Raw genomic sequence first — 27,827 nt, forward strand, 5'->3', positions numbered from 1 at the left:
TAAGATTGAACAAATTAAAAAGAATATTGATTACGGAGTGAGTTATTCCAAAAACCTCAGTCAAATAAGTTGCAAGTCACTGGAATTTGTTTAAATCAAGCATTAAGCTTTAAGTGAGAAATCACACTGAAATGTAACACTTACCAGTTATGTGGTTCTCATATTCCTTTTCTGTCTGAAAGCATTTTTTTTGTTGAAACAAAGGTTTATGAATAGCTTTTGGCAAAATGTACAGCACATTGATTTTTACCTTTTTATTGTACAATATTACAATTACATTTGTACAAATGCTTTTAACAAAAAATGCACTTCAGGCTACGAGAGGAAATGTTTGCTGGGGCCTGAAAACATCAATGTCCTTGGGTACTGCACTGAACCTTTTTGCAGCAGTGGCGGGAACATACTGCTGCTTGGAGGGAGGGCCACATACACACATACAAACTAAGACATTTCATCTGAGATGGGTGAGCATGACCCCCTCCTGTTCACCCCTTCAGATCTTAAAAACACAGGAAGGGCAAAAGGGTGGATACCAACATCAATGCAGATGATGATCATGTACTGAAATGGTTAAATAAAAAAACAAGTTTGTGTGTCTTGTATGTCTGTGGGTGTTGTAGTGAAAGTGCAGAAGGGAACCAGAGGAGTGAGATTGTTTGTGATCATTTGTTGTTTGGTCCAGGTCCAATGTGTTAAAAAGACGAGGTGCAGGGTCAGAGGTCATCGGTTGGAGTTTAAGAGCGGGTGTACTTCCCCCAGATGTGCAGCATGAAGACCGATGCAATGAAGAGCAAACTCATCACCAGCACTGGCACGGGGCCGCTGTCACAACAAAGAGAAACTGATCAACACTCAGATTAACACACACCCAAAATCCCATCATTTGTTCCAACCCCAACTACAGCGAGAGTCTTAGTTGAGTGGCTGATTTTATTGATGAGCTTAGGAAACAAGGAGGCGCTCTCATCTCTGAATGAGGGACCGAGTGGGGGGGTGGGGTGGAGGGGCGCATCGCTAAGTAGCAGCATTGCCATGCCAACCATGTCCTCAGCGGCCCCCTCCTCTCTGTCAGAAGGCTGTAATTGAGTTGACCTTTCAGAGTGCATCCTTTAATGAAGCTTTGAGGCCTGCGTCTAACGCAGGAACAAACACGCACTCGATATACAGCACTGTATGGCGAGTCTGCCCTCCTTCAACTGCTGCAGAGACACACTCAATAACCACCACAGCACCATCGATCAACTATGGCCAGGAGACAGGACGCCTTCTCTAATATTAGGGGCGAGGTTGTAGCAGAATAGAAGTTTGAGGTTGAGAGTTTTCCAAACACAATTTTGTGTGTGTGTGTGTGTGTGTGTGTGTGTATATAAAAAGCTGAACCACCGCTCAGTGATGATTTGTTTTACCACAGAGGCACGTCTGCCCAATTTCCTGCCATTAAACATTCCTCCATTCTACCTGATGAACATATATAACACTAAGTGTCGGAAATCCTGAGACTTATATGCGTTTGTGAGAGGAAGCTAAAAATGTCAGGGGCCAAATTTGTTTGTAAGTGTGTATGTTCTTGTGTTCTGCTTTTATAAACTGCACTTACACTTTGAGGCCTGGCGAGTCTTCTGTGTAGAAGCGCCACATGCCGCCAGTGCCTGCCGATCCGGTGGTCCTGCCACCGCTGCGTGTACCACTGCTGGTAGCTTTCCTGTGACACACACACACACACACACACACACACACACACACACACACACACACACACACACACACACACACACACACACACACACACACACACACACACACACACACACACGTGATTTAACATATGTTATTAATAAGGTCTTTTTTGCCTGAAGAAGACCCAGTAGGATTGAAACGTTACATTTATATTAAATATGGGAGTTTAAAGCAGTGTTGCGGACATTACATTTTTTTCGTATTAATAAGGTCTTTACATGACATCTGTCATGAGAAATGCTTCCTTATGAAATTTGATTTTCGCATAGTGCATTTTTCATGTAACAAAGTACACTATAGGAACAAAAAGATGATTAGAGCAAACGGACATAATTTTGTGAAAATCTGATAACTTTTACTCATCCAGCACTTTCTTAAAACCAAACATTTTGATCAAAAGAAAAACAATCTTTGCCATTATACACCAAATTCTGAATGTAACTAAATACAGTAGCAGCTGATGAAAGAGTGGAGTGATTCATGGCTGCTTTACTCGTGATGAGATTAAATGGAGGTTAATGAGGTAATGAAGAGGGTGATAGTAATGGGTAATAATGAGAGGGGTAACAGCGTGCCTCTGATTACACACTGATTAAGCCCACAGCACAACATCTATCAGCTGCTTTAATCTACACAGGGCACCCAAAACAAATAAAGGGAAGGGCTATCTGAAAATCATCAATCAATCACTCGTAACAGTATGATGACGAGCAAGCGGGGTCAATGCTGGGGTTATATGTCAAATAATTATTGAGAAGGTGTGCGGGCTGCGATGACCACATAACTTATGTATAATGTAAAGTGATCTTCAATAGCTACTTTTTCCACAGTGGTGGGCATGGGTAACATACAGATGCGTGACAAAACAAATTAATAAGGTGACTGGTATACAAGACCTCGAGTCGCCACAAGAGCATTGATGGTTCTTCAAATGGGTTGACATTTGGTGACTTTTATCATTCTTAACTCTATAAAATTCTTGTATTTAATTTTATTTAACTTTTTAACTCAACCTTTTAACTTTATTGTTTTACTGCCCTGTATCACCAAATCAATTTCCTATGTACATTGGGAGAATTCTGATTCTGACAAAGCAATTCTGATTCTGGGACAACCGTAGCAAATAATAAAACATAATTTTCATTCTCAAACAATTCAGTGAGCCTTGAGTCCTACATGGAAGATCTTCATCTATTATGTTACTGCACCCATTTATTCAGGTCTGTCGCACATCTGTATGCACTTATGGAGACTTTACCAATCGGTCTACTGGATAAAGAGTAGAAGTAAAAGTTTGGTGTGTATGTGTGGGTACGTGTACATACCTCTGTCTGACAGTGGAGCCTGCTGCACGGGGAGCCACCGTCTTACTGGGGGAACGGCTAGATGCCCCAACATTGGTTGCACTTGCTGCTGGTCCAGGCTGAGGGTTACAACACCATAATGAATACACATTAACAGGATTCAACTCCATTATATCCTCTTTCTGACATTCTGTCTCATATCTTACACACACACACTTTTAATGATGCTTAGGTAGCTAACATTTGATTCTCAACTGTACAGTGTGTTTATGTCAGAGACTGATAGCAAAGGCCTTGCTAGCTGCACACACTGTTCATTGCTTTCAAGTTCTAGTGATAACATGTAGAGTCTCAACTAAATATGTTCACGAACATATAGAATTAATAATGTAGTGCTGGGCCAGCTTTAAATATGTGTTTTGGGACTGTTTGAGTTGTTGAAAAAGATCCACGTCCACAAATGATGAGCTAACGTTAGCAAGCTAGCTAACCGAAAGCAAAACGTTAGGTCTGACGTTAAATGGGTGCAATAGAGCTGGTTAGCTTCAACAATAGTAACAGTTTCAGAAATAGTTGAGATTCTTACCATTTTGTTTTATTTGTCCGAAGCAAGGTGAAACCCTGAGCCCCTCTTCAAGTTGATGTCCACTTCCAATGAACAGCAGACAGTCGGTGTGTGATTTGGTCAAAAATTGAGAAGAGATCCCACAAAGCTGACGCTTGTCTAAAAAGGACACGACTGCAAAACACAAGACCAGTGCAGGAGGCTTAGCAAAAGCCTGACCGGGTGATCGCATTAACCACAAAATAATTATTCAAACGTTATTTTAGGAGTTTGTTTTCGTACCACTGTAATGAAACGTATTTTTAAAACTAAGTTGTATTTTTAGTTCATTGAATGTATAAGTTTACTTGTACTTTAATTTTAAGGCAAATATTCGGTCCGCTTTGATTCTGAAGCAGACGTGTCTCATAGGAAGCGCATCGAGGGAACCTGGAGGAAACAGGCGCCATTGTGGTTTAAACATGAAAGCGCGATTAGCCTGCTCACAATAGATGATTTTGAGCCAACATGGCGTCCAAACGGTAGAGTTTCATTACAGTTCATGCATCTACGGTGGACTAGACGAGCAAAATAACAGGTTTCTAAACTCAGACAAGGTAGACAAGAGATCCAAAGGTAAACATAATTACATTATAATTAGATTTTACGGATATATAGCTAACGTTAACTAGTTGTGTTCGGTAACAAAGACAACGGCTTAAATTAGCTTTCTCAAACGGGTGATAATTTCATAAGCTAACGTAAACGTTACATAGGCTAGCATCCATAATCGTATTACTGTAACCCTTAACGTTAACTTAACGTAGTTTAAGACAATACAGACAAAAAAGTTAGCTTAAGACACTAAGGATACGTTTTATTATCAAATGTAAGTGTCATTTTTGTTCTTGCCATCAGTTTGACTTATCCGCAAATTCAGTGCCAGCTGAAGGTTTTCCTCAGAGCACTCGGGGGCATTATGACAGCCACAATGGTTTGCAGTAGATGTATGTTAGGTACATTTTCATGCCAAGTGCTTCAAGGGGTAAAAGTTATGAATTCAATAATTTTACAAAAACAGCACAAATATTCCACGTTTGTCAACAACGCAGATCTGAAAGGTTTTTCTTATTGGCATGAGAGAGTGGGTTTATAAATCTCTGGTTACCTGTGTTGGAGAGAGTTGTTTTCTTTCGCCAATATGAAGTTTTAGATTTGTTTGAATGCCATTGGAAATTAATTTGCTTTTTTAAGCACCTCAGTTTAAGGCCGTCACGCCTCCATGTTTAAGCTGTTGTGACTATACCCTTTGTACTTCTGATTTTGGGATGATTTGCACTGTCTACTGGCTATCTGTGCTCATTAGTTTATCCTGCCATTCTACATGATTCAGTGATGTACAGTGTGTCTGCAAACCAACATTTTCTTATAGGGAAATATATTCCAGATTTAAATTGAGCTTTATTTATTCTTGTGTGCAGGATGGTGCGGGTCGTGTTCCTCCATCCAGACCTTGGTATTGGTGGAGCAGAGCGACTGGTGGTCGATGCTGCTGTTGCTCTGAAGTCTCAGGGATGTGGCGTTCAGATATGGACGGCCCATTACGACCCAACACACTGCTTCTCTGAGACCCTGGACCCAGAACTGCCTGTGGTATGTTAAAACACACCTTACTACGTAATACTGTCCCTCAAAGATACACAACAAAGACAAAGAATAGTATAAATTCAGAAAACACACACACACACACACACACACGTGTCATTGTTTCTATTACTCCTCTAATAGGTATGTGTTGGTGACTGGCTACCCACCAGTGTGTTTGGCTACCTGCATGCCCTGTGTGCCTACCTGAGGATGATCTACGTGGCACTCTATCTGGTCTTTCTCAGCGAAGTTGAGTACGATGTCATCTTCTGTGATCAAGTGAGTCGTCACACAGGAACTATCTGTCTGTTTGGTCGTCACTCATTTGAGTTCCTTGGAGCCTTCTGTATCTCGTAACTGTCTTTGTTTCTCAGAGAATAGCTTCCATTGTTAGCACTGGTCCAGCTCCCTTTTTGTGCAACACCCTTTTACTATACCATGCCATGAAGAGGACATGCCCTTGCTTGTTTTCTATTGTTTTGCTTTTCATACAAATACGCACAGGTATCACCTTTCTCTTGCACCTAATTACAGTACAGAGAAAAGTCATTATTCAGATCAACTAACAGTGTGACAGTACAAGAAGCCTCACTTTTTAAATAATTAAAACTGCTATCAACCAAAACATGTCATAAAGGTCACATAGCGCTTTTACAGTACTTAAAATTAAGACATACTTTGTTGATCCCGCAAGGGGAAATTCAATTTTTCACTCTGTTAGTTATTACACACAGGCTGAAATACACACACATGCCCAGGATCTTTACATGCACTAATGGAGAGATGTCAGAATGAGGGGGCTGACCATGACCCTGAGCATTTGGGGGTTTGGTGCCTTGCTTAAGGGCACCTTGGCAGATCCCAGGAGGTGAACTGGCACCTCTCCAGTAGGGTTGGGTACCGAACTCTGTACTTTTTTGGGTACCGACCGAATTACGTTGGTACTACCGAGGACCGATTCACGTTAAATAAAACGGTGCCAAATCTGGTACCTGAGAGCGAGTAAGCGCAAGCTTATCTGTCCTCTCTGCGTGAGGGCCGAGAGCAGGGCTCAGCTCCAACACAATGCACAGAGGTGTGGACGGAGCGAGAAATTACGTCGCCTCAGCAGTTTGTTTAAGTCACAGTGAGTCACGGCAATGCCGAAAAAGTGGTTGCAAGAGTGGTTACAGTTTTCAAAACTCCACACAGACAGCGCTCGCTGCAATATAATATTAATGGCGAGCCGAAAGAGATCACGGTGCGGTTACATTTCCTCTGACAGGCAGGCAGGCACAACAGTGTCCTCTATGCCCTGGTGACAGATTGACAGGCTGGAGGTTGTAAGCTAGGCAAGGTAACTTTATTTCTATAGCACATTTCAGCAACAAGGCAATTAAAAGTGCTTTACATAAAACATTAAAGAGCACTTTAAATGAGAGAGATTTTCTGCTACCATATTTGCTTCTGATTAGCCAGAAAGAAGTTTTTATTTTTTAGGGAAGACATGTACATTTTTGTTCATACCTCTTTCATTCCACCCCAGGTGTCAGTGTGTATCCCGGTGTTGCGACTGTCCCGTCGCAGGAAGAAGGTTTTGTTTTACTGTCACTTCCCAGACCAGCTGCTGACCCAGAGGAAGTCAGCCCTGAAGAAGCTTTACCGCACTCCTATCGACTGGCTGGAGGAACGCACCACTGGCATGGCTGATATGGTACGTAACGGCTGAGGGATGAAGGCTGTATCATTCTACAGGTTGTGATGGACTGATTGCAGGGCAGGATTGTGTGTCTGTGTTAGAGTTTTATTTTATCCAGATGGAAGGGCTCATTTATACAGTATGGTGCTAAAAATGCTTTGCCAGCAATAAATAAAACACATTACAGTACAAAAACACCAGACATGAATTAAATAAAGTTGAATAATAATAATACAATAAAATAGTTGTATGTGATTTTTTAAATATGTTTTTAATGTGGTCTGAGTGTTTTAAGGGCCCTTGTAGTAAATGCTGTGTGGATTTATGCACAGATTTGAGAATGGCCAGAGGGTCCTATGTTGGGGATTTCAGTCTAAAGGAGAGCCAGGGGCTAAAACTATGCAGGTCTTTTAAGAGACATTTCTAATACATTAATTTCTAAACTTATAGGACAATATGATTTTAGTTTTTTCAAAATTTGTATTTAAAATCCTTGTTTTTGCATTTTTGCCGACTACAGACCCAGATGTTGTTTAACAGGTTAAGAGAGAATTAGTATGGCACTTGATAACTGCTAAAACTATAGAGTAATAGAATACATCAATATACAAGGTATATTCTTTTTAACAGCTTGAATGAACCAAACTGATTATTCAAAATGTGATACAGCCTGATCTCCTCAGGCAAGCTATTGTAAAAGCTAAGGGCCCTGAAATAAATGAAAATGACATTTCAATTTTAGTCTAGACTTTAAAATAATGACTGCAGGCTGTCCTCCAACTCATAGGGAATTAAAATGCTTGTGATATATGAGAGATCCTTATGAACTAATCTCTCTGTACTTCCTCTTAGATTCTAGTAAACAGCCAGTTCACCGCAGGCATCTTCAGCGAGACCTTTCGTGGTCTAAGAGGAGTCCAGACAGATGTCCTCTATCCCTCCCTCAACACGTGTACCTTTGACCAGCAGTCCAGTCAAGCACAAGGCCTGGGAGGGCTGCTCCCTGAGGGAACCTCCTGCCTGTTTCTCTCTCTAAACCGATACGAGAGAAAGAAGAACCTGGGGCTGGCTCTGGAGGCTCTTGCATTCCTGAGGTGTGGCCTTCCTCTAGGCAAGCGAGCAGGTATTCACCTGGTGGTGGCGGGGGGCTACGATGACCGAGTTACTGAGAATGTTCAACATTATACTGAACTGAAAGAGCTAGCAGCGCAGCTCCACTTGGAGGACTGTGTCACTTTCCTTCGCTCCCCCACTGATTCACTAAAGGTGGCGCTGCTGCGGGGCAGCACAGCCGTGCTGTACACCCCGAGCAGAGAGCATTTTGGGATCGTTCCCATAGAGGCCATGTACTGCTGCTGCCCTGTTATCGCGGTGAACTCTGGGGGCCCCCTGGAGAGCGTGGCAGACGGGGAGACGGGCTTCTTGTGCGAGCCCACGGCAGAAGCCTTCTCTAAGGCCATGGAGAGGCTCGTTAGGGAGCCGCAGCTCTGCAGGGACATGGGACAAGCTGGGAGGAAGAGGGTGCAAGATAAATTTTCTCTTCAGGCCTTCTCCGACCAACTGTACGGGTACATCGTCAAGTTGAGCCAGTGATGTGAAACCTGGAGGAGAGGCAGGAGACAGGTGGAAAAATGATCCTCTACTGAACTGTGAATTGTCTGTGGACGATTGGGGTCTGCAGTGAGGTGATGTGGATGTCGTCTAACAAGGAATGTATGTGTAAATGTGCAGGGAGTTGGGTGGGTGGGGGTGTTATGGGGACTCAGAGGACAATCAATCAGCATTCCCCTGGAGGGGTTGCTGAGAGGGAGAAAAAGGACGGAATCTCTGTACCAATTAAGAAAAGAGTAACGAGTTTACCTACCCTATCTCTTGGAAAGGAAACCACACCTGCAAATGTGTACGTGGGTGTGTGTAATTGTACATGTGTAGCAGTACTGCAACCAAGAGCCTAGCAAATGAAGTGAAATGTTTTGCACTGTGTATGGGTTTTTTTCTTGCTTTGCTGCAGTAGTCTTTGTCTTTGTGTTTGGGGGGATGAAGAAGAAGAAGAAGAAGAATGTATTTACCACCATGTGCCATCAGGCAGTGCACAATCCCAGATCGATAAACAGGATGCTTTCCACTACTTCCTGTCTGCCCAGAGCTTTGTTCCTGTCCTCGCATTCAGAAGACGCTGGCCTGTTCATGACTCTTTCTGCCACGTGGAGGTTATTAGCAGATGATAGAGAGTGTTTGGCTTTATTAGAGGTCTGGTTGATGGGCAGTGTGGCTTTGTCTGGGTCATTATCATCGAGGGGAATAGCAGAAGGTCGTGTCTGCGCGCTGGCCTTCTCAGTCCTCTTACTGTATAGAAATGCTCTTATTGACATTCCTGAAGTCTTAATAAACAAGAAGACACATACTTTCCTGACTCTTATGGGGTTTGCTTTGTTGGTAGGTTTTTTGGCCTTTAATAGACTTTGCGAAGGATTTTGTGTTAGTGCAGAGGCACCGAAACATTGTTAATGTTGTGCCAACCTTTTTTTCTTTTCAATTTAACAGATTTGATTGTGCCTTGAGTTGCGAATGAAACATTCTCAGACATGTCAGACAAGGAGTTTTATTTTTGCTCATTATCAAAGTCAGTGTGACAGATATACATGAGAGGCGCCGCAGAAGATCTTAAGTTTCTGTCTCCATCCGTTGCTGCATTATCATTTGCAGGGTTTGAGTTGTATCAACATGCGTGCCATTCTTTTTCTCAAAGGGAATCTGAAAAAGAATAAATAATTGGAACATTAAATTATAGGCTGATTAGGTATAGATCTTATATTTACCACACAATCTCTTTGACTCAGGTGTCGTTGAACCAACCTGGTTGCACACAGCGTTTCCGTATCGAACAAATGTAGCGAAATGCTCACTGTTGAAGTTCATCAGGTCATATTTGAACTCCTGGTGCAGAAAAGTATCGCAGCAATTAATCATCCTCTCCTGTGGAGATGGAACCATGTTGTGCTTGTTGTTGTTGACCCTGATGCGAGTTCCTGGAGGCACTTTGATCTCCGTAATGCGCTGTGTGCATATTCTGGTCTTTCTCAGAACACGATCACCATTTGACTTTAGAACAATTTGTTGAAGGAGGCTGCGGCAGGCTCTCTGTGTCATGTTCTCATCTTACAATTACAGGAAATACAGTAAGAAAGTACATAAAATAAATTTTAGTAAAATAAACCTGGTACATTCTGAGTAACTGTACGTATGCAGCATGTTTTTTCAAATAAAGTCACATTTCAGTTTCTTACCTCCCACTCCAAAATGGATAACATGGCCTTCTCCAACATAAACACCCCAAAGCGACAATCCTGACCATGGATGTGCAAACTCAATCAAGTCTCCAAACTCTGCTGTGGATACACTCTGATCAATCTAAAGAAAAACAAGAGCAAACTTAGAGCAGTGCACAGTATCCACACACCTTTTTATGAGAAGAAACGATGTAAAACTGGGAAATTAAAGACGATGGACATGAAATCAAATAATTTGACTGTTTTTTTGAAGAGCAACCGGTAACAATAAAGGACCGTCAAAGTGAGACAATATTCATAAAACAAAGCTGAGCTGCAGCAGTACTGAAGATCTTGAAATAACTAAGCTCTATACGGACAAAAACATGCTCTAATGTGTGGAATTCCTCATTTTGAGAAGCACACATTAAATTAGAGCTATCAGAGTTTTCTTAGCTCTTGTCCCCAAAATACTTTTACTTTGGGAGATGTGTTTATACCACCTCTTAAACAGGTCAACAAACAAAATAAACATGCACATACTTTGACAGGACTGTAGGTACTGCTGCATCAAGTTAAACATTTCTGAATATGTTAAATAATGCTCACCTGTCTCCATGTCATTTGGGGAAAAATTCTGTTCCAGTTTCCCAAAAGGTCCATTGTTGCTGTTAGCTGAAGCCAACAGACGGACTGAAAGTCGATTATTGGGATGCTGTAACCAGCCTAATATGTTACCTATTAATCTAGTATGTGCTCTATTGCTATCAGGTTCAGGGTGGCACTGAGTCAATCATTAAAAAATAAATTATTCTGATATTTGCTTTAGTTTGTTTAAAATGTGTGGTACCTGCATTGAGTTTTCAATTCCCACTTCTCATATTGATTCAGACATTTCTTCAGAGTCATTTTCAGAAGCTGAAATGCAAAGAAACCAACAGCGATACTACTTGTTTTTCAGAACTGAAAATGATTTGTCCCTATAGATCCAATTAGTGCAGGTGGCCTTGGTTTAATTTAGAATAGATACTAATGTCTAGCATTTGGAATATCACAGTGATAGACCTCAATTTTTGTAAGTGATCCAGATATATTTGATGTGTGCAAATAGAATAAAAGATTATATTATCTATGCATATTGGTATGTTCTGTATAGGCTGGTAACTCCCAGTTCTGTTTATTTATAACTGTGACATTTGTTGTAGGTATATGTTGTCTTCATATTTAACGTTTTAACAACATTTGAAAGCCCTTTATAAAACAGTTTCCAGTGTGAACAATATACAGATTATACATTTCTTAAACCTGTTGTTATAAGTAAGGAAGGGAAACTCAGAAATTAACCACACAAAATATTTAAAGGCAGCTGTAAAATGTAAAAGGCTACTAGGGCAAGAATAAAAAGTGTGTGTGTGTGTATACGCGCAGTGTTTCCACATGCAGAGGTATTAAGAGTAGATGATGATGAGGGCGTTGCTGCAGTGATTTAGTGGCCCCGCTAGCAAGATGATAAAAAGGCCCTGTGGAGCCTGTAAAGGAGGGAAAGACCCACAAACAGGCTCATTTCAGTGTAAATGTGTCCCACTTTACTGCTTCACAAAAAGATGGCGTCTGAAATCTCTTTTCTATCCCTTCCTGTTTTCCTTACTCTTTTAAGAAACTGTCTTTACCTCAAAGTTGTGAAAATGGAATCAATGTCCCTTCCACCCCACCTCCCCTCTCTCAGTGCCCTGTGGTGGGGTGGTTATTGAGATCACTGTGTGTCTGAGTGGCAGCGATAACCGGTACCCAGGTGCCACTGGCACATGGTGTTTAATTAATTAATGAGACCGCGGGCTTGGTTTTCTAATTCCACCTAGCCAGCACCAGGGTGTAGGGGAGATAGCTGTGAAATGTTTAGGTGTGTTTTCAGGCGAGGAAAGGAGAGATGTATGTGTCAGTGTGTGCGTGTTATGGGTGTATATCTATTTTGTTGGCAGTTTGGGAGCTGGTTTCCTTGTTAGTGGAATATTAAATATGTATGGAATATTTTTACTCTGACTTTTAATCACGCCATATGATTGGGAGTTAATCATGGGCTAAATGCAGATGATGATGAGAGAAACACAGTTTGTGTTAATACATCAATCTGAACCTCCAGCACACTAACCAGGTCATGGACTCATTGCCCTGAAACAGAGAAATGAGATTTAAACATAATGCAAGTAGCAGATGCTGTGTAGAGCAACGTATGGTAACAATATATATATATATATAGATATTTGTTTTTTTTGTAAAAAGTTAACAAAATAATATAAATGAAGATTAAAAAAACATGTTAGCTCAGTTGGTAGAGCAGGCGAACATATATAGATGTTTACCCCTTGACGCAGTGGCCGCAGGTTCGACTCCGACCTTTGCTGCATGTCATTCCCTCTCTCTCTCCCCTTTCATGTCTTCAGCTGTCCTGTGAAAATAAAGGCCTAAAAATGCCCCCAAAAAAATCTTTAAAAAACAAGTTATGCAACATCCATCAACCATCAACAACCATCCTTTCTCAATATTTCTTACTCAATACAATATTTCATTCAAGATTCAAAGCTATATTCACTGTACAATAAAATTCTTAGGTTTCTATCCCCTCTGATAACCATCTATAGAGGAGACCATTTTAAAAGTTAAAAAAGATTTCTAAACAGGAGCACACAAACAGAATTAGGGAAGTAAAAACCCTTGGCTAAATACATATAAACATTTGTAAAAAAAAAAAATGTGTCCGTTGTGCAGCAGTATAGTGCAAATTGTTAACGTCTGACACATAATTTTGCAACAGTATGAGTTTGTACAGTACAGTTAGATGTATAATACTGTACACCAGATGTGCAATATCGACTAAAAAGGGAGGTGTGCAGTTCCAGTCTTTGGATATTTTGCGGAATCTTAACCATTAAAAATTGACCAAACACAAACATACAAAAATAACATTTCTCTTTGATGTATTGAAAGCTGTTTTAATCACTGATCAATCAAACAATCTGGATCTACAGATTATATTCTGCAATTGCCTGTGATGCGTGAAGATGCATTATTGTAAAATAACATTGCCTTCATTCTCGCTCCAAATATTTTCACAAGAGACAGGAGGAGTTTTACTGTTGGTAAATGCAGTGAGGAGAAAGAGCCTTCCTCGTCATGAATGATAGAATATGCTTCAACAATAGATAATCTGCATTTGTATGCACAGCTCGTCTTTAAGAGCTGTTTTACGTGGTACATGTTAGCAAATTATGTATTTCACTCTTTACTGCTTCCATAAACTATTCAAATATATTAGCTTACACCTCATAAATGTTAACACTGCACAACTCTTATACTCACACTGGCAAAACAGTATTAGGAGCTGATATCACAGAAGTAAGGAATGATTTACTAAAGCTACATAAAACTCTTCGCTATGTGGGAGATCACAATAAAACTTCTATAATCTCTGATCTTTGATATTATAGATAGCCTCTATAAAGATAGCTTTATGGCCCAGAAAAGAGAAGCATTACGACTTGTTCTACCCTGCCCGTTGTGGTTTAAACCATCTTATAGTTTAAAGATAAATGAGTCCATAGATTTCATACATCATCTTATTCACAGGAGATTTATCCATAAAAATGTAAGGAGTCTTGTTTCAGATGTAAAGTTATGAGGAAATGCCCACTGTCACTGATGCAGTGCAGTCAGATAAGAAACAACACAAAGAAAAAAACAAACAACGTTGGTTGCACACTGTTCTGGTACACAAATATGTAACTTATTCATAAGATTATCATCAAAGTTTCCACAAAGCAATAGTGTGCTTCAGATGTGTATTGTTAATGTTTAATTTAAACTGAGACGACACGTGTATTTTCTGGTCTGTGAATATTAATAAATACTGTTTGTATAATAACTTGGCCATCAACAGCCGAGGGCAGTGACTTCAATTGAGTCTTGTCGAAGTTGCCAGGTAACCAGATGAGATGCTGCAAAGATGCTGGATGGCTGTATAAACTGTTGTTCATCAAGAAATAGTGACAGGGCGTAACTCTTCCTAAAACCACAAGTTGTCATTTTTGACATTTATGTTTTTAGTTATAGATTAAACAAACAGTCGGACCAGGTTAGCTGTTTCCACCTGCGTCCAGTCTTTATGCTAAACTAGGCTAACCTAGCCTGCTTCCAGACCTCTGAATGGCTGTCCACATCTCAAATGTGTTTACTTATTTAAATAGGTCTGGTGTTGTTTCCAATGACAATTGCCAGTTGGAGAAACAAACGACCAATCAGAACTTTAAGGCGGAATTCAAAATGGGGAAGCCATTTTCCTAGCTAGCGAACTACCTATGCAACTTTCATGACATATCTTTCAGACCATAATTACGAGACACCGAGTCGGAAAATATCAGCCTTCTATTAAATCTGAGTTGGAGATATCTCCCACTTAGTAACAATGAATAAATGAAGTGAAACAAAATGGCAATTCAGTCTTTGATGCACAGACATGAAAGTGTTAACAATTTTGACATCTAACTTTCACAAAGAAAGTGAAAAATTATTCCTCAAAATGTTGACCTATTCCTTTAAGACAGGTCAACCTGCTGAATAGCCTTCAACTTAGAAGTGAATTTAGAAATTATATTGTGAACTTTCTGCTTTCATTCATCTGCTATCTTACATTTATATCTCAGATAAACTTAGATCTGAACACACACACACACACACACACACACACACACACACACACACAGGCGGCACTATCTTTGTGGGGACCCATCATTGACATAATGCATTCCCTAGCCCCTTACCCTAACCTTAACCATCACAACTAAATGCCTAACCTTAACCCTTACCCTCGCCCTAACCATAACCTAATTCTAACCCTAATCCTAAAACCAAGTCTTAACCCTCAAACAGCCTTTTAAACTTGTGGGGTCCAGCATTTTGGCCCCACAAAGCTGTCCGGACCCCACAAGTATACTGTATTCCCGGTTTTTGGACCCCGAATATAGTTAAACAAGCCCACACACACACACACACACACACACACACACACACACACACACACACACACACACACACACACACACACACACACACACACACACACACACACCTGGCATCCTGGTTGCTCTTCCTGGAGCAGCAGGGTAATGCAGGAGGAGGAGGGGGGAGAAAAAGGAAGAGGCAACAGGAGAACAGACCTCCCATTGAACTTGGCTCGCTTCCAGCACTCATTCAGCCAGTAATCAGCTGTGAGTCAGTCAGTCAGTCATACTGGCTTTAAACAAACACATTAACATTTGAGCGCACATTACATGAACACACACACACAAAATCAGGTGTGAGTGTAGAAATCTGGGTCTTTCTGCTGTGCTCTTAACTGGTGCATTTTTCCTGTTTTTTTACGCTTTTTTGACCTCAGAAGGAGAGTTTCTTTACAGACGTTGGCCTGAGGGGTGCGTTTGATAGTTGGTGGGGACTGACTTAGGGCAACCACAGGAAGGGGTCTATAATGATGATGATGGAGGGGTTGGGATAGATGACTTATATGTGGGGTGTTTATGCAGGCAGATGTACAGAGAGAGGCTGGCTTGGTACAACCTGATCAAGGGGGTACCACTGCCCACCTATGGCCCAGAAGGAACAAAGACTCGCCTGCGGATACGACTCAACAGCGCTGCACGTGGAGAAGCTGAGCAGACCCCCACAGAGCTGGGGATGATAACCTCCGGCGATAACACTCACAGGGGTGAATGTCAATCATGCCGTCTGTCTGAATGTGTGTGTGTGTGTGTGTGTGTGTGTCTGCATGTGTGAGACAATGCCCCTCAATTGTTGATGCAAGTATGCTTTATGTACAACTATGCATATTTAATGTGTGTGTGTGTGTGTGTGTGTGTGTGTGTGTGTGTGTGTGTGTGTGCGCCCAGTGCCCAGTGATGGCCTGTTAGATTGAGCTGTCAGTCGGCAGGCAGCAGATGAAGATTAATGGAGCATCCAAACAATAAGAGGCTGGCAATGATCATAAATATGCTAATGGACATTATCAATACACACTCACTGACGTGTGTGTGTGTGTGTGTGTACAGTATTCATGCAGCAAAGATTTGGGATAGGAGGTGATTCGGGTTACTGAGTTGAATTCGTTCTCCCTCCTCCCCTCGGGATTCACACCAAAAAGCCGTGCGCACACAGGGAATGGACGGGAGAGACGGGCGTCCCATGTATTATGTTTGGGTTGTGGGCTACAAGAGGGAGGAGGGCTCATTGAGTAGATGACATGATTGGTGTCGCATTAAAATGTGTTTATTTAGTGTTTGTGCGCGTGTGTGTAGGTGTGTGAGAAGGGCAGTGGATAACGATGATGTCTGTGCCAAGCCTCTGATTAAGACTACAGGTTCAGCTAATGGCACAATGAGAGGCTGATTAAGAGAGGAAGAGATGCTGAAAAAAGAGAGTAGCGGTAGATAAAAAGGGATAGATAGACAGATCCATTCACTAAACTGATGATGGGGCTCTTTGTTGTCTTGTCCTATTCTACGGTTCTCTAGGGTCCTTCCTGTGTCTGCAGCATAAACAAATTTTTTAAATGAAAAGCCTCTTTCTTTATCTCTCTCTGCCTCCCTCTCTTTTCTCTTTTTCTCTCTCACAGCCCATCTGGGTCACACAGCACAAAAGAGCAGTACAGGGGCCCCGAACTGATACCTGGTCATCCACTTCATCACTAAAAAAACACACTTCTTAACCTCTTAATCTACTTTTCACCCACGGTCATCTCTTCTCATGCAACCTCCCACCCATTTTTCCACTCTCTACTGGGGTCTGCAAAGTCCACTGGGAAATGTCGGGGGCTCACAGGGCTCTCCGACCTTCCTTGTCCTTTAAACACACATACACTCCTCCAGTCACAGACACATACACTATCCATCCAATCCTAATGGAGAGTGTAATTTGTGTGTGGCAGGGTGGCGATGGATGGAGCATGTAAAGTAGACATAGGGAAGTGGTTATGATTGGGGCTAATGAGCTCACAGGGGACGCCTGAATAGAGGAGGCTAGCCAATGGCAGGCCTGGCTCAGATACAGCTCTCTGGAGGGTCCCTGCTGAGCTGAGACCCTCGTGGCCCCATGGGAATTTGTTTGTGTACGAGTGTGTATGTGTTTGGGTTGTTCCTGTTTGAAAACCCAACAGTCCCTGTGGTCATTATACACTCATTCAGCTGAGCTGGTTATTATTGTGCTCTGTGGACAGGGGTAGTTAAGCATTTAGACGTCAAATCACATCGGTCATTAAGTCAAGGTCACTGCTAACTGGTAAAACACAGAGGGGCTCGCTTGTTTTTGGAGTGCCACTGAGCATTATACACTGCTCTTGGAAGTCAGGCAGAGCAAACTCATAGAAACTCAGTGATGATTGCTAACACTGCATCAGTGGGAAGTGTGGGTGTGTGCGAGCAGGTGTGTGTGACAGTGTGTCATTCTGTGTGTGTCTCATTACCATGCATCGAGTGTCAGTGTTGTCCGGGAGGCTGAGTCTCCGCGTGGTGCTCCAGGGCAGAGTTATAGATTACTGGCTGGAGCAGACAGGGGCCAGGGGAGCCGCTGGAGCCCAGACCCGAGAACTACAGGCTGGGCACGGCTTTCAGCTCATCAGCCTGTCTCTCGAGGCTGCGGAGCTTAACCTGGAGCAAGGCTCTGATTAACCAGACTAATGATGGTGCATCCCCCAGCTCCCAATGCCCAACACCATAATCACTGCTTAAGGCCCTGGCCAGTCGGCATGTCTATATGGAGAGAGAGAGCAGTGTCACAGCTTAATGGATAAGTCTACTGACAACAAGTATTTTAAGTCAGCTGTCAATACAAGCTTTTAGAGTCACTCAGATGGCAGGAGACCAATGTATGAGAGGCTGGAATGAGATCAAATACATTCAGAGCTTAAATACATTTTTCTGTGTTTGTCAGCTCTATGTGTTCATGTGGCTGAGTGTGTGCATGTGAATGTGTGTCACCACAGTTGGAGGTGTTTAATGAGTGCTGATCGATGTCTCATCGGTGCCTCCTTATCTCTAAAGCAAACATTTCATCAGCACAATGGAAGCTTTCAGCCTTTGGTACACACAAAGACCCCAACAGGCAAACTGCACAAACCAAACGACATATGCAAATTAGACAAAGACAGACATGCTTTTGTTCATATCCCGCTTTTACAGAGAACTACCCAATAAGTGTTATAAGCATACACCTGTAAGGATGCATTTATTAGTGTCTTTGTGGGTGTGAAGGTGGGAAGGATGGGGTGGCGTGCAGGTGAATTTGCTCTGCAGACAGAAGAGCATGCCAGTAGTGTTTACTGTCCTCTGTGAGTAAAGTGATTTCTGACAACTCCTAAATGAAGCCCTGGGGGTGGGGTGACCTGCAGCTAGATCAAAGACCTGCTTTATGACTGTTTGTGTGTGTGAGAGAGTTAGAGACAGAGGTAATAGCTTGGCGTTATAAGAGGGGTTGAGTCGATAAGTGATCTACCCACTCTCCGATAGAGAATGAGGTGGGAGGTATCCAACATTGAGTTCAGATGCCAAAATAAGACTTAACCTAAGGGGTTTATTTCTGCAGCTCTACGAGGGAATATATGATACCACTGCAATTACACTTACAGTATAAGCCTCCAAACAGAACAAAAGGAATGTGCAGAGGTGAGATATTTTACCTGCAGGAGATATACAGGCAAAGAGGAGGCAGACCTAGATTATAAAATATAGATAAAGTTATTCTATATTTCTATTAAGTTCTATACTTATTGTCAATAAAGCCTATCAAAAGAGCAAAACCAGCAATATGAAGTATGTCTCTCAATATTATTTAATTGCCCCAAACCCATTTGTTCCCTAATAAATAGAGTAGAAAACTTTTAAAAAACAGGTCACATTTTTTTAAAGGGCTCATTAATTTATTAAAACCAGCTAGGTATAGAGGTTATAGTGCATATGCTGGTGAATTGTATGCATTTTTAATAGTTTTTGGACAACAGAGGAATAAGCTCAGGCTTTGGCGACACAAACAATTCTGTTAGTAGGTTGATCAATTCATTGTTGGTTTTGGTCCGTTCAGAGGATTTGGTGACATTAAGAGAAATATAGAGTATCGCCAGCTTTATTCGTTAAGGTGACAGAATGAAGAGAAGAAGTATGAGTATGTAGGACGTATGTTCGATGGGCCAGTCTTCATGAGTCTACAGGGGCTGGTATTGACTGAGAGCCCTGACTAAGCCATCCACATTGCTGCTGATCCTCCATAACATTCAGGGCTTACCTTGTGTCCAGACGTACAATTGTGGGTGGCTGGATGTGTGCCAGCCAAGCATATTTCTATTAGTGTGTTTATGTTTATGTATGTGTTTAGCTCTGACTTTACAAGTGCCTGTTGATGGCTATAAGCAGAAGACATCCAGGCATGCACTCATAGCAGCTGTGTTTCTGAAAGGATCCAGCCTCCATTGTTCTCCTGTCACTAACTCATCTCTCAGGCCCAGGAGACCCACTGCTGACATTTACCAGACCTCCCCTCCCCACCATGCCTGCCTCACCCTCTCCTCATTGCTTCTCTCCCACCATCCCCTTCCACTCTCCTGTCTCATTCTCTCTTTCTTTCCATCATGTCCCGTCTCTCTATCTCTCTCTATGGCATGATGTGTGAGGACAGATTTGTGTGGATAGGTGTGTGTGTGTGTGTGTGTGTGTGTGTGTGTGTGTGTGTGTGTAAGACATAGTGAGTGTTTGTGTTAATGAGTGGCCCTTTAAGGCTATTAAGATAAGATTGCTATGCCCAGAGTCCCTCATTACCCAGCAAGCATTGCCCCCTACACAGAATGGTAATTGGGAAGGAGACATAGAGCGAGAGAGAGAGAGAGAGAGAGAGAGAGAGAGAGAGAGAGAGAGAGAGAGGGGGTCAGGTGGTAGAAGTGGAAATAATAGGAGGATAAACAAGGGATAATTAGGCGGATCGAGAACAAGAGGAACGATTGATCAGGTTGATTTGTGTCTGCAGAGAGAGACGGTGTGAAGAGAGGAAGGGTTAAAGGTCACACACTCTTGTATGTACACACGTATGTGCGCACACATGATACAAAACCCCCCCTACATGTTTACACGCATGAGTGGATACCCTTTAAACCTGCAAACTACACAATGTAAACTTAAAAGCACATGCACACAGAAATGATACAACATACATGGAAAAAGTAAAAAGTAAACACATGCCATAGGTTTATGTTGTTATGGCTTTTATTGTATTATTTCCTATCAACCTTTGTGCAGATATTCATCAGACCTCATGTGTTTTGAATGTTTAAAAACATTTACATTGCTATGCTGTGTGTGTGTGTGTGTGTGTGTGTGTGTGTGTGTGTGTGCGTGCGTGTTATTGTGGATGTCAGTCAGCCTTTAATCTCTCTGACTGTCCTTGTCTATTTACACTTTTTAAGATTGTGTAACACCAGCATCACCTATGGGACACAGACATGAACGGCAACATTTATCAGCCTTATTTGTGCCTCCTTCACCTGCTGTCCCTGCTAAAAAAAATCTGGAACTCAAGTGAACAACTAAAGTAACTTTTTATATTATATATTCAATCAATTTAGGTAATTTTCATTAGTTTAAGCAAAACCAGCAGTCCAAATGTGCTTCATAAAGGTGTGTGATGATACATTAAATATCATTGTCTAATGTCAGCACCATCTGTTATAAAACCAATTCAATATAACATATTATATATTTATTTCTAGAGATCTGTTTGTCACTGCCGTCATGATTTCTATTGGATAAATTCAGATGCTAATGTAAATTCCTTTGAGATGTTCTGTTAAGCTTGCAAGCAGTGTTAAACTTTCACTGTTTTATTCACAGTTCTGAGGTTGTTGACTAAATGGACTGACTCATGACATATTAAGTATTGAGAAAATTTGAGAATGACGATGACTGGACACAGAGCAAGTGTAAAACTATTAATGTCACTATCACACTTAAGTGTGTTCCTGGGTCAGAGGCATTTGCAATTATGTAATGTTGTACAATGGCAACAGTAATGATGATCTATCATTGGCTACAGATTCTTTAGATTTTTTTATTTCTCAACTATAGATTAAGTAGGCCTAATACACTCATAATTAACCAGGCTATCATCAGCTGTAAGACACAAGAGCACTGAAGTGACTGAAGTCCTTACAAATATTTAGGTAAACGTTTGCTTGTCAGTTGTCTTTAACCAAAGTTGATGAGACATCTTGTTCTAACCCATACCAGTCCAATATATTACATAGTGAACTGCATCAGTTGGAAAGGTTTTCTGTGAAAAATGAAAAAGATAAATAGTGGAATAAGAAAAGACTCCCTAAGCCAACCTGAACATGAAACAAACCATGGCTTTATATCACCACCAAGTGGCAGGACTGTGTACAACCACTGGAAAAGAGAGGATGGAGAAACAGAAAGGATATGAGTGAGGACGGTTTAGATGGTGCTTCTGATGTTTTGTTCAGTTAAAACAATGCATATGCATCCGTTCACACTATGTACACAAGCATGTCTGACTACACATTGTGTATCAATTTAGAAATTCACCAGTACTATAGGTACACCTACTGGGTCACCTGTACTGCAGTGCTCCAGTTGGAATGAATCTTATTGGGACATTGTGAACTAAATACACAAATTAAAGCTGCACAATATTACATAAATAATGCATTTGATGAGTGCATACAAGGCTGCACAATGCTCATACATTTTTAAATCGGACCTGTATAAAAATATACGCATATTATTAGACAGTTGTGGGATGTGCCAGATTTGTTTGCAGCAGGAAATACGAATAATTTAAACAAAGCAATTAGCAATTAACAACATGGTGGGTATTTCATAGGCTGATTTCAATAGTTTGGACAAAGCACATTTAAATTGAGCTACATTTATATAAATAAACAGCATTTAAACCTTTGTGTTAGAAGAACTTACAGATAATAGAATTGCACAAATAACGTAATTTTAGAGACTTCATTTTTGTTGTGTCAGGAGTCTAAGCTTAATCTAAAATCTAGATCTAGTCTAAAATCTTTTCTTTTTTTATTTCCTGCTTTTTTCTCACCCATGGTCTGGCTTTTTGAGCATTAGGTCTAGGCTACATGGGATACGATTCATATAGGCCTACCACCAAATCTCTGAAAGACTGTGTGTAAACTGTTTTGGAAATACCTTCTCTATCTCTGACTATGGGGCATAATCCCCAATTGATTGATCCTTATAACAGCACGTAGCGGCTCCTCATTGGTTATTACTGTGATTGACTGAGGAGGGAGAAGAGAGGGAGGCCGGGCGAAACCATTCATCCGGGCAATACTCCGACTGGAAAATATGTGAAGATTAATGGACACTGCTCGGCATCTAGATTCGGATTTCAAAGAGGATTAAGGGCGTGTAGCTGAATTAGATGGTACGATTACAAATATGGGTAATTTAGAATTGGATTAGCCTCTTAATCACACGGTCATCGGCGCTGAACCCCCCCTGCGAATAAACAGCCAAACGGGCAATTGGGATGCGGGGATGATTTTTGGTGACGCTGCGATGGGTACCTGCGAAGATACCGAAATTAAAACAATAATGAGGATCCGATTTGAATTCACGTTGCTTTAGTCGTTTTTACCGCTTCTTTGTTGACATTTGTGGCCATGATTTTCCTGCGGAGGCTCGTGCAGCTGTTGGTGCTGCTGATCCAGAGCGGGTGGTGGGGGGTTACGGCGAGCCCCACAGATGAAGGAGCACTCCGGGCCGGCCACGGGGAGCACGGAGAGCCGGGACATCAGGAGCCTCACAAGGACTCCTACACCACCTTCGCTTCCGAGTTCCTGGAGTCCAGATATCTGTCCGATGACGGTAAGGATCTAATGCATTGTAGCCTACTAAAGATTCCCAGTTGGTGGGTTGTGTTTACAGGTCATGGGAAATAGACAAACTTCTAACATGCAAGCTTAAAGCATAACCAGGGAGAATTAAAGCGAAACTGTAAGCAGAAACTCTTAACGTGTGCTGTTTATTTTGTCTTGTATCCAACCTGTCTCCACTGTGCAAGGCCTTTCAGCACCCAGGCCAGCTCCCCGGTGGTAGCTGCCCACCCCTCCTCCTCACACACACACACACACACACACACACACACACACACACACACACACACACACCACACACAGCAGATGGCCTCCCCCTAGTTGGCCCTTTGACTGTCTTGAAAACAAGCATGCATCAATTGTTTTGTGTGGAACCAACAGAGTGCTGATTTTGTATTTTGCAGGTTATCCATTCCCCACCGCCCCACCAGTGGATCCCTTTGCCAAGATCAAAGTCAGCGACTGTGGAGTAACCAAAGGCTGCATAAGGTTAGAGAAGGATACACATCTTTTTCTGATGGAGCTAAACATGGCCTTTTCCACTGTGTAGTCTTTGTTCTCTGAAACCTGGTGGAAATTCATTTATAAAGTGCCCTAGTTCAATCCCTTATGTTATTATGATATTCCAAATGTGTTTGTCAATATTGCCTTTAAAGTGAAGTATTTATTTGTCTATGTACAGATATGGGAAGCCAGGGTGTGATGCAGAAACGTGTGACTACTTTCTGAGTTATCGTCGCATCGGGACAGATGTGGAGTATGAGATGAGTGCAGACACAGATGGCTGGGTGGCCGTAGGTTTCTCCTCTGACAAAAAAATGGTGAGCAGCTGCACAACAACAACTTTTACAGTTGGGACTTGGTTTGGGACAGCATAACACATATTTGTGTTATTTTATAGCACAATAATTTTAAATTTTTTGTTGCATCAAACCAAAGTTACTGCAAAATGTATGGTCTATAATCTATAATGAAACACATAGATGTGTTGCAAATGATGCATATTTTTAAGCGCATACAGTCAATAGACTGTGAAACCAAATTATTAACTACACAAAAATGCACTTTTTGAAGCACTCACAAAATTGTTCTCCCAATAATGACCTATTGCATATCTGCCAGCTGAAAGTGAGTTTGACATGCATGCAGTCAATTGGGATGGACATCAACTAGACAGTGTTTCAGTTGATAATATTAAAGGAGGTTTTGACTTTTTTTTCTTCCTATGTTGCCTATTCCTACAGGAAAAAAAATTTGAAAACTTACACTCATGTTGATTATAATGACCCATATTAATAAAAGTTTAGAGAATCAGTTGCAGAGTCAAAATATGTCTCCAGTCTCACTGTGTGACAGTTATTTGGCAGAAAACACTGGAGCTTACTGCACTTGCATTACAATTATTAGTATCTGTCCCAATAACTATATTTAAATTTTATATCAGAATCTAACCTTCTTTCAAGAAATGAATGTGTAGCAATTTGGAATAAAGCTCTTTATCCTTCCTATTTCCTCAGGGAGGAGACGATGTCATGGGCTGTGTCCATGACGATAATGGACGTGTACGGATTCATCACTTCTACAATGTTGGCCAATGGGCTAAGGAAATAAAGAGGAACCCTGCTAGAGACGAAGAGGGCATTTTTGAGAACAACCGGGTGACCTGCCGTTTCAAACGTCCGTTATACGTCCCGAGAGAGGAGACACTTGTGGACTTACACCTGTCATGGTATTACCTGTTTGCATGGGGACCTGCCATACAAGGTGATTGATCAAGCGTTAGCATCAAGTCAACTGTCTTTGTGCTTTTTTTTGGTCTTTCACGACATCTTACATCATCTTACTTTTTCTAACAGGTTCCATCACGAGGCATGACATCGACAATCCACCTGTCAGCGACCGCATGATCAGCATCTATAAGTATGAGGACCTCTTCATGCCTTCTACAGCCTACCAGACCTTCAACTCTCCCCTCTGCTTACTGCTCATAGTAGCCCTCACCTTCTACTTACTAATGGGGACACCATAATGAAGCACAGCAGAGCACATAGTGGGAAAAAGAGGGATGAGAAGATGAAGCAGCAATAAAAAAAGTTGTCTGATGCCACATTCAAGTGTGCACTTTGCACAAAGAGACACTGTATTAGATATAGTAAACACGATAGAGAGTATATATTAATTACTCTGAACTCATACAGAGGAGCTTGACAATTAATAAACCTATATTGTAGAGTTGTCATGTACTGGTGTCAGTACAAAACAAGAGGTCTGATAGTGTTATAGTCTAAATAGGCCAACTATTTTCAGTATTTATGATAGCTTCCAAGTATTTAAAAAAATACTACTACACATGACAATAAAGAAATCTCAAAAGTCTTCAAAATACTGCATGCACTGGGAAATCTGGAAATTATTTCCAAAACCTGCTGTTCACCGGTGATGAGAAGACAGTGCCACGTGTTGAACTTGGCTAAAATGCAAAGGTTTTTAGAGGACAAAAGAAAAGAAGCAGCTCAAAGCCGTTTGCACACACTCTTTCTGTCCCTTTACCCTCTTATGTTTATATGGATATCAAGCTTTGCAAAAACAAAAGATACAATATTTGTTGTTCGTACTATCACAAAATATAGTTCCCAAGGTTTTAGGGACTGTCTACAATACAATATGCATTTACCATGCAATAGATTTTCATTAACTTTTTCTTTGGCACTCAAACACTTGGCTCATCTCACTTTTCCTCAATTTCCTTTTTTAGATTGTTTCCTCTTTCTCAACCACAGTAGTTGTTGGGTTTGTTCAGTACAAACAGAGAGAGAGACTGCTATATGAGTTACTGTTGCAAGCAATAACACACTAAACAGGAGCAACCTGTGGATTGAAGAACTGTTTGCCTTGGACTATTTTCCCCCTGGGCTGTTATTGTAGCCTTTTGATCTGTATTAAAAATTGATTGATACGTTAAAACGCCTCCAACTGAAACAATCTGCTATGGTTGTGTTTATTATCAATAAGCTGTGAAGAAATAACAATATAAAATACACAAGAAAGTACATATCTTGCTGTGCATGAACATACAGCTCTGTCAGTCAAACTGTACATGTATAAGGCCACCATAGGACATGATATTAATAGAAATAAAAAATATACATATATAAGCCCCTAGCTACCATTGAGGACCCTGATATCATGGCCTCTGTATTTTGAGAATGCACATGCTGTAGCAACCTGGTACTATGTGTAACTTTAGATTTTGATGCAAATCAGGCGTGGAAATCTTTTCTTGAACCTCTGGTAATTCTTCCAGGGTGACATCAGTGACTACCCCAACTTATACTTATAATATATTCAACCATGAATGTTGTTTCGAAGGGCCTGCTTCCTTGGTTTCCATGCACAAATTGTATGCAACATTTACTTAACACAAAATGACCTGTTAATAAAAATGTAGTATATATAGTGGCTGTAACCATAAGCCAACTGTTAATCATTGTTCCCACCACATCAGATAAAAACACTTCTTATCCAGCCACATGCAGGACTCTTTGCATCAGTATTTTAAAAAGTACTGATTTGATTCCTGACTATATTAAAGTCGCTGTAAAAAGGTAAGTGATTATAGCATCTTTTAAAATTGTTCTGATCTGATGGAATATGTGTTGTGCATTGCTGTCTTCAACCATGTTTTTTTTATAATACTACCACTGTGAGGCACCAAAGTGTGAAATTAAAAATGCTACATATTCATTCATTCATTAAAACCTTTATTTAACCACGATAAAAAAACTCCTTGAGATTACAAATCTCTTTTACAAGAGTGTCCTGGCAAGTGGCAGCAGCGTGGTTTCAAATAAATACAAAGACAATAACAAGTAAAAACATAGACACACTTTCACTCATCATATTCAAACAACAATGTCATCATAAAGAAAAATCTGGGTCCTAAATCAATTTAAAAACAATGACAGACAGACTGCCTTTCTGCAAGATCCTTTAAAAAGCCTTTAAAAGAATAAAAAGAGACCAACTCCTTCAACTGTAGTTCATTCTGAAGCTGATTCCATGCAGATGGTGCTGCAAAATTAAAAGCCTTTTTACCAAAGTCAATGTGGGCTTTAGGGACTGACAATAAAAACAGATCCTGTGAACGCAAGTGATATGTCCCTGCAGACCTCGGGAGGATGTAAGCGTTCAGATAAGGAGGAAGTAGTCCTAATACTGCTTTATAAATAAAAAGATGCCAGTGCATCCAACGCCTGATTGAGAGGGAGAACCACTTGACCCGAGAGTACAGCAAACAGTGATGAGTATGAGATTTTATGTGATGAATCTTAAGGCTCCATGAAACACCGTGTCCAAAGCATGAAGACACTGGGAGGTTGAATACATATATAAAATGTCACCATAGTCCAAAACAGACGAGAAAGTTGCATTTACAAGTTGTTTTTTTTGCTTCAAAGGATAAACAGGACTTGATTCTAAAGAAAAAAACCTAACTTCAACTTCAGTTTAACCAAACCTTGGACATGCAATGTAAAAGACAGTGATTGATCAATAATAATGCCCAAGTATTTGTAATGTGACACTTCTTCGATTTCTGTACCTGAAAGTGTACAAATGGTTGGGACATTGTTTTTAGATGATTTTCCCTTAGTGAAAGTCATGACTTTAGTTTTTTTTAGAGTTTAGAACCAATTTTAAAGTA

At 41.0% G+C, this 27,827-nt stretch overlaps 3 protein-coding genes across 4 annotated transcripts; 2 read left to right on the top strand and 1 right to left on the bottom strand.

Annotated features, from left to right (window-relative positions):
• Positions 1 to 239: 239 nt before the first annotated feature.
• On the bottom strand, positions 240 to 3,774 carry sec61b (SEC61 translocon subunit beta). The gene is made up of 4 exons (XM_078253019.1): positions 3,628 to 3,774; positions 3,063 to 3,160; positions 1,598 to 1,702; positions 240 to 822 (listed from the first exon to the last, which is right to left on the bottom strand). The coding sequence occupies exons 1-4, from the start codon at positions 3,628 to 3,630 to the stop codon at positions 735 to 737; spliced, it is 294 nt and encodes a 97-aa protein (XP_078109145.1). The 5' UTR covers positions 3,631 to 3,774; the 3' UTR covers positions 240 to 734.
• Positions 3,775 to 4,051: 277 nt separating this feature from the next.
• On the top strand, positions 4,052 to 11,313 carry alg2 (ALG2 alpha-1,3/1,6-mannosyltransferase). 2 transcript variants are annotated; one of them, XM_078253018.1, is made up of 5 exons: positions 4,052 to 4,202; positions 5,067 to 5,238; positions 5,374 to 5,511; positions 6,758 to 6,925; positions 7,763 to 11,313. In XM_078253018.1, the coding sequence occupies exons 2-5, from the start codon at positions 5,068 to 5,070 to the stop codon at positions 8,501 to 8,503; spliced, it is 1,218 nt and encodes a 405-aa protein (XP_078109144.1). In that variant the 5' UTR covers positions 4,052 to 4,202; position 5,067; the 3' UTR covers positions 8,504 to 11,313. The 2 variants fall into 2 exon arrangements, with proteins under 2 accessions (XP_078109144.1, XP_078109142.1); XM_078253016.1 differs by having other exon boundaries at positions 4,053 to 4,221.
• Positions 11,314 to 22,588: 11,275 nt separating this feature from the next.
• On the top strand, positions 22,589 to 26,470 carry frrs1l (ferric-chelate reductase 1-like). Its single transcript, XM_078251861.1, has 5 exons — positions 22,589 to 23,117; positions 23,530 to 23,614; positions 23,808 to 23,946; positions 24,643 to 24,889; positions 24,982 to 26,470. The coding sequence occupies exons 1-5, from the start codon at positions 22,913 to 22,915 to the stop codon at positions 25,152 to 25,154; spliced, it is 849 nt and encodes a 282-aa protein (XP_078107987.1). The 5' UTR covers positions 22,589 to 22,912; the 3' UTR covers positions 25,155 to 26,470.
• The last annotated feature ends 1,357 nt before the right edge of the window (positions 26,471 to 27,827 follow it).

Source organism: Sander vitreus, chromosome 6 (genome assembly GCF_031162955.1).
Source record: "Sander vitreus isolate 19-12246 chromosome 6, sanVit1, whole genome shotgun sequence".
In the NCBI taxonomy this organism is placed as follows: Eukaryota; Metazoa; Chordata; class Actinopteri; order Perciformes; family Percidae; genus Sander; species Sander vitreus.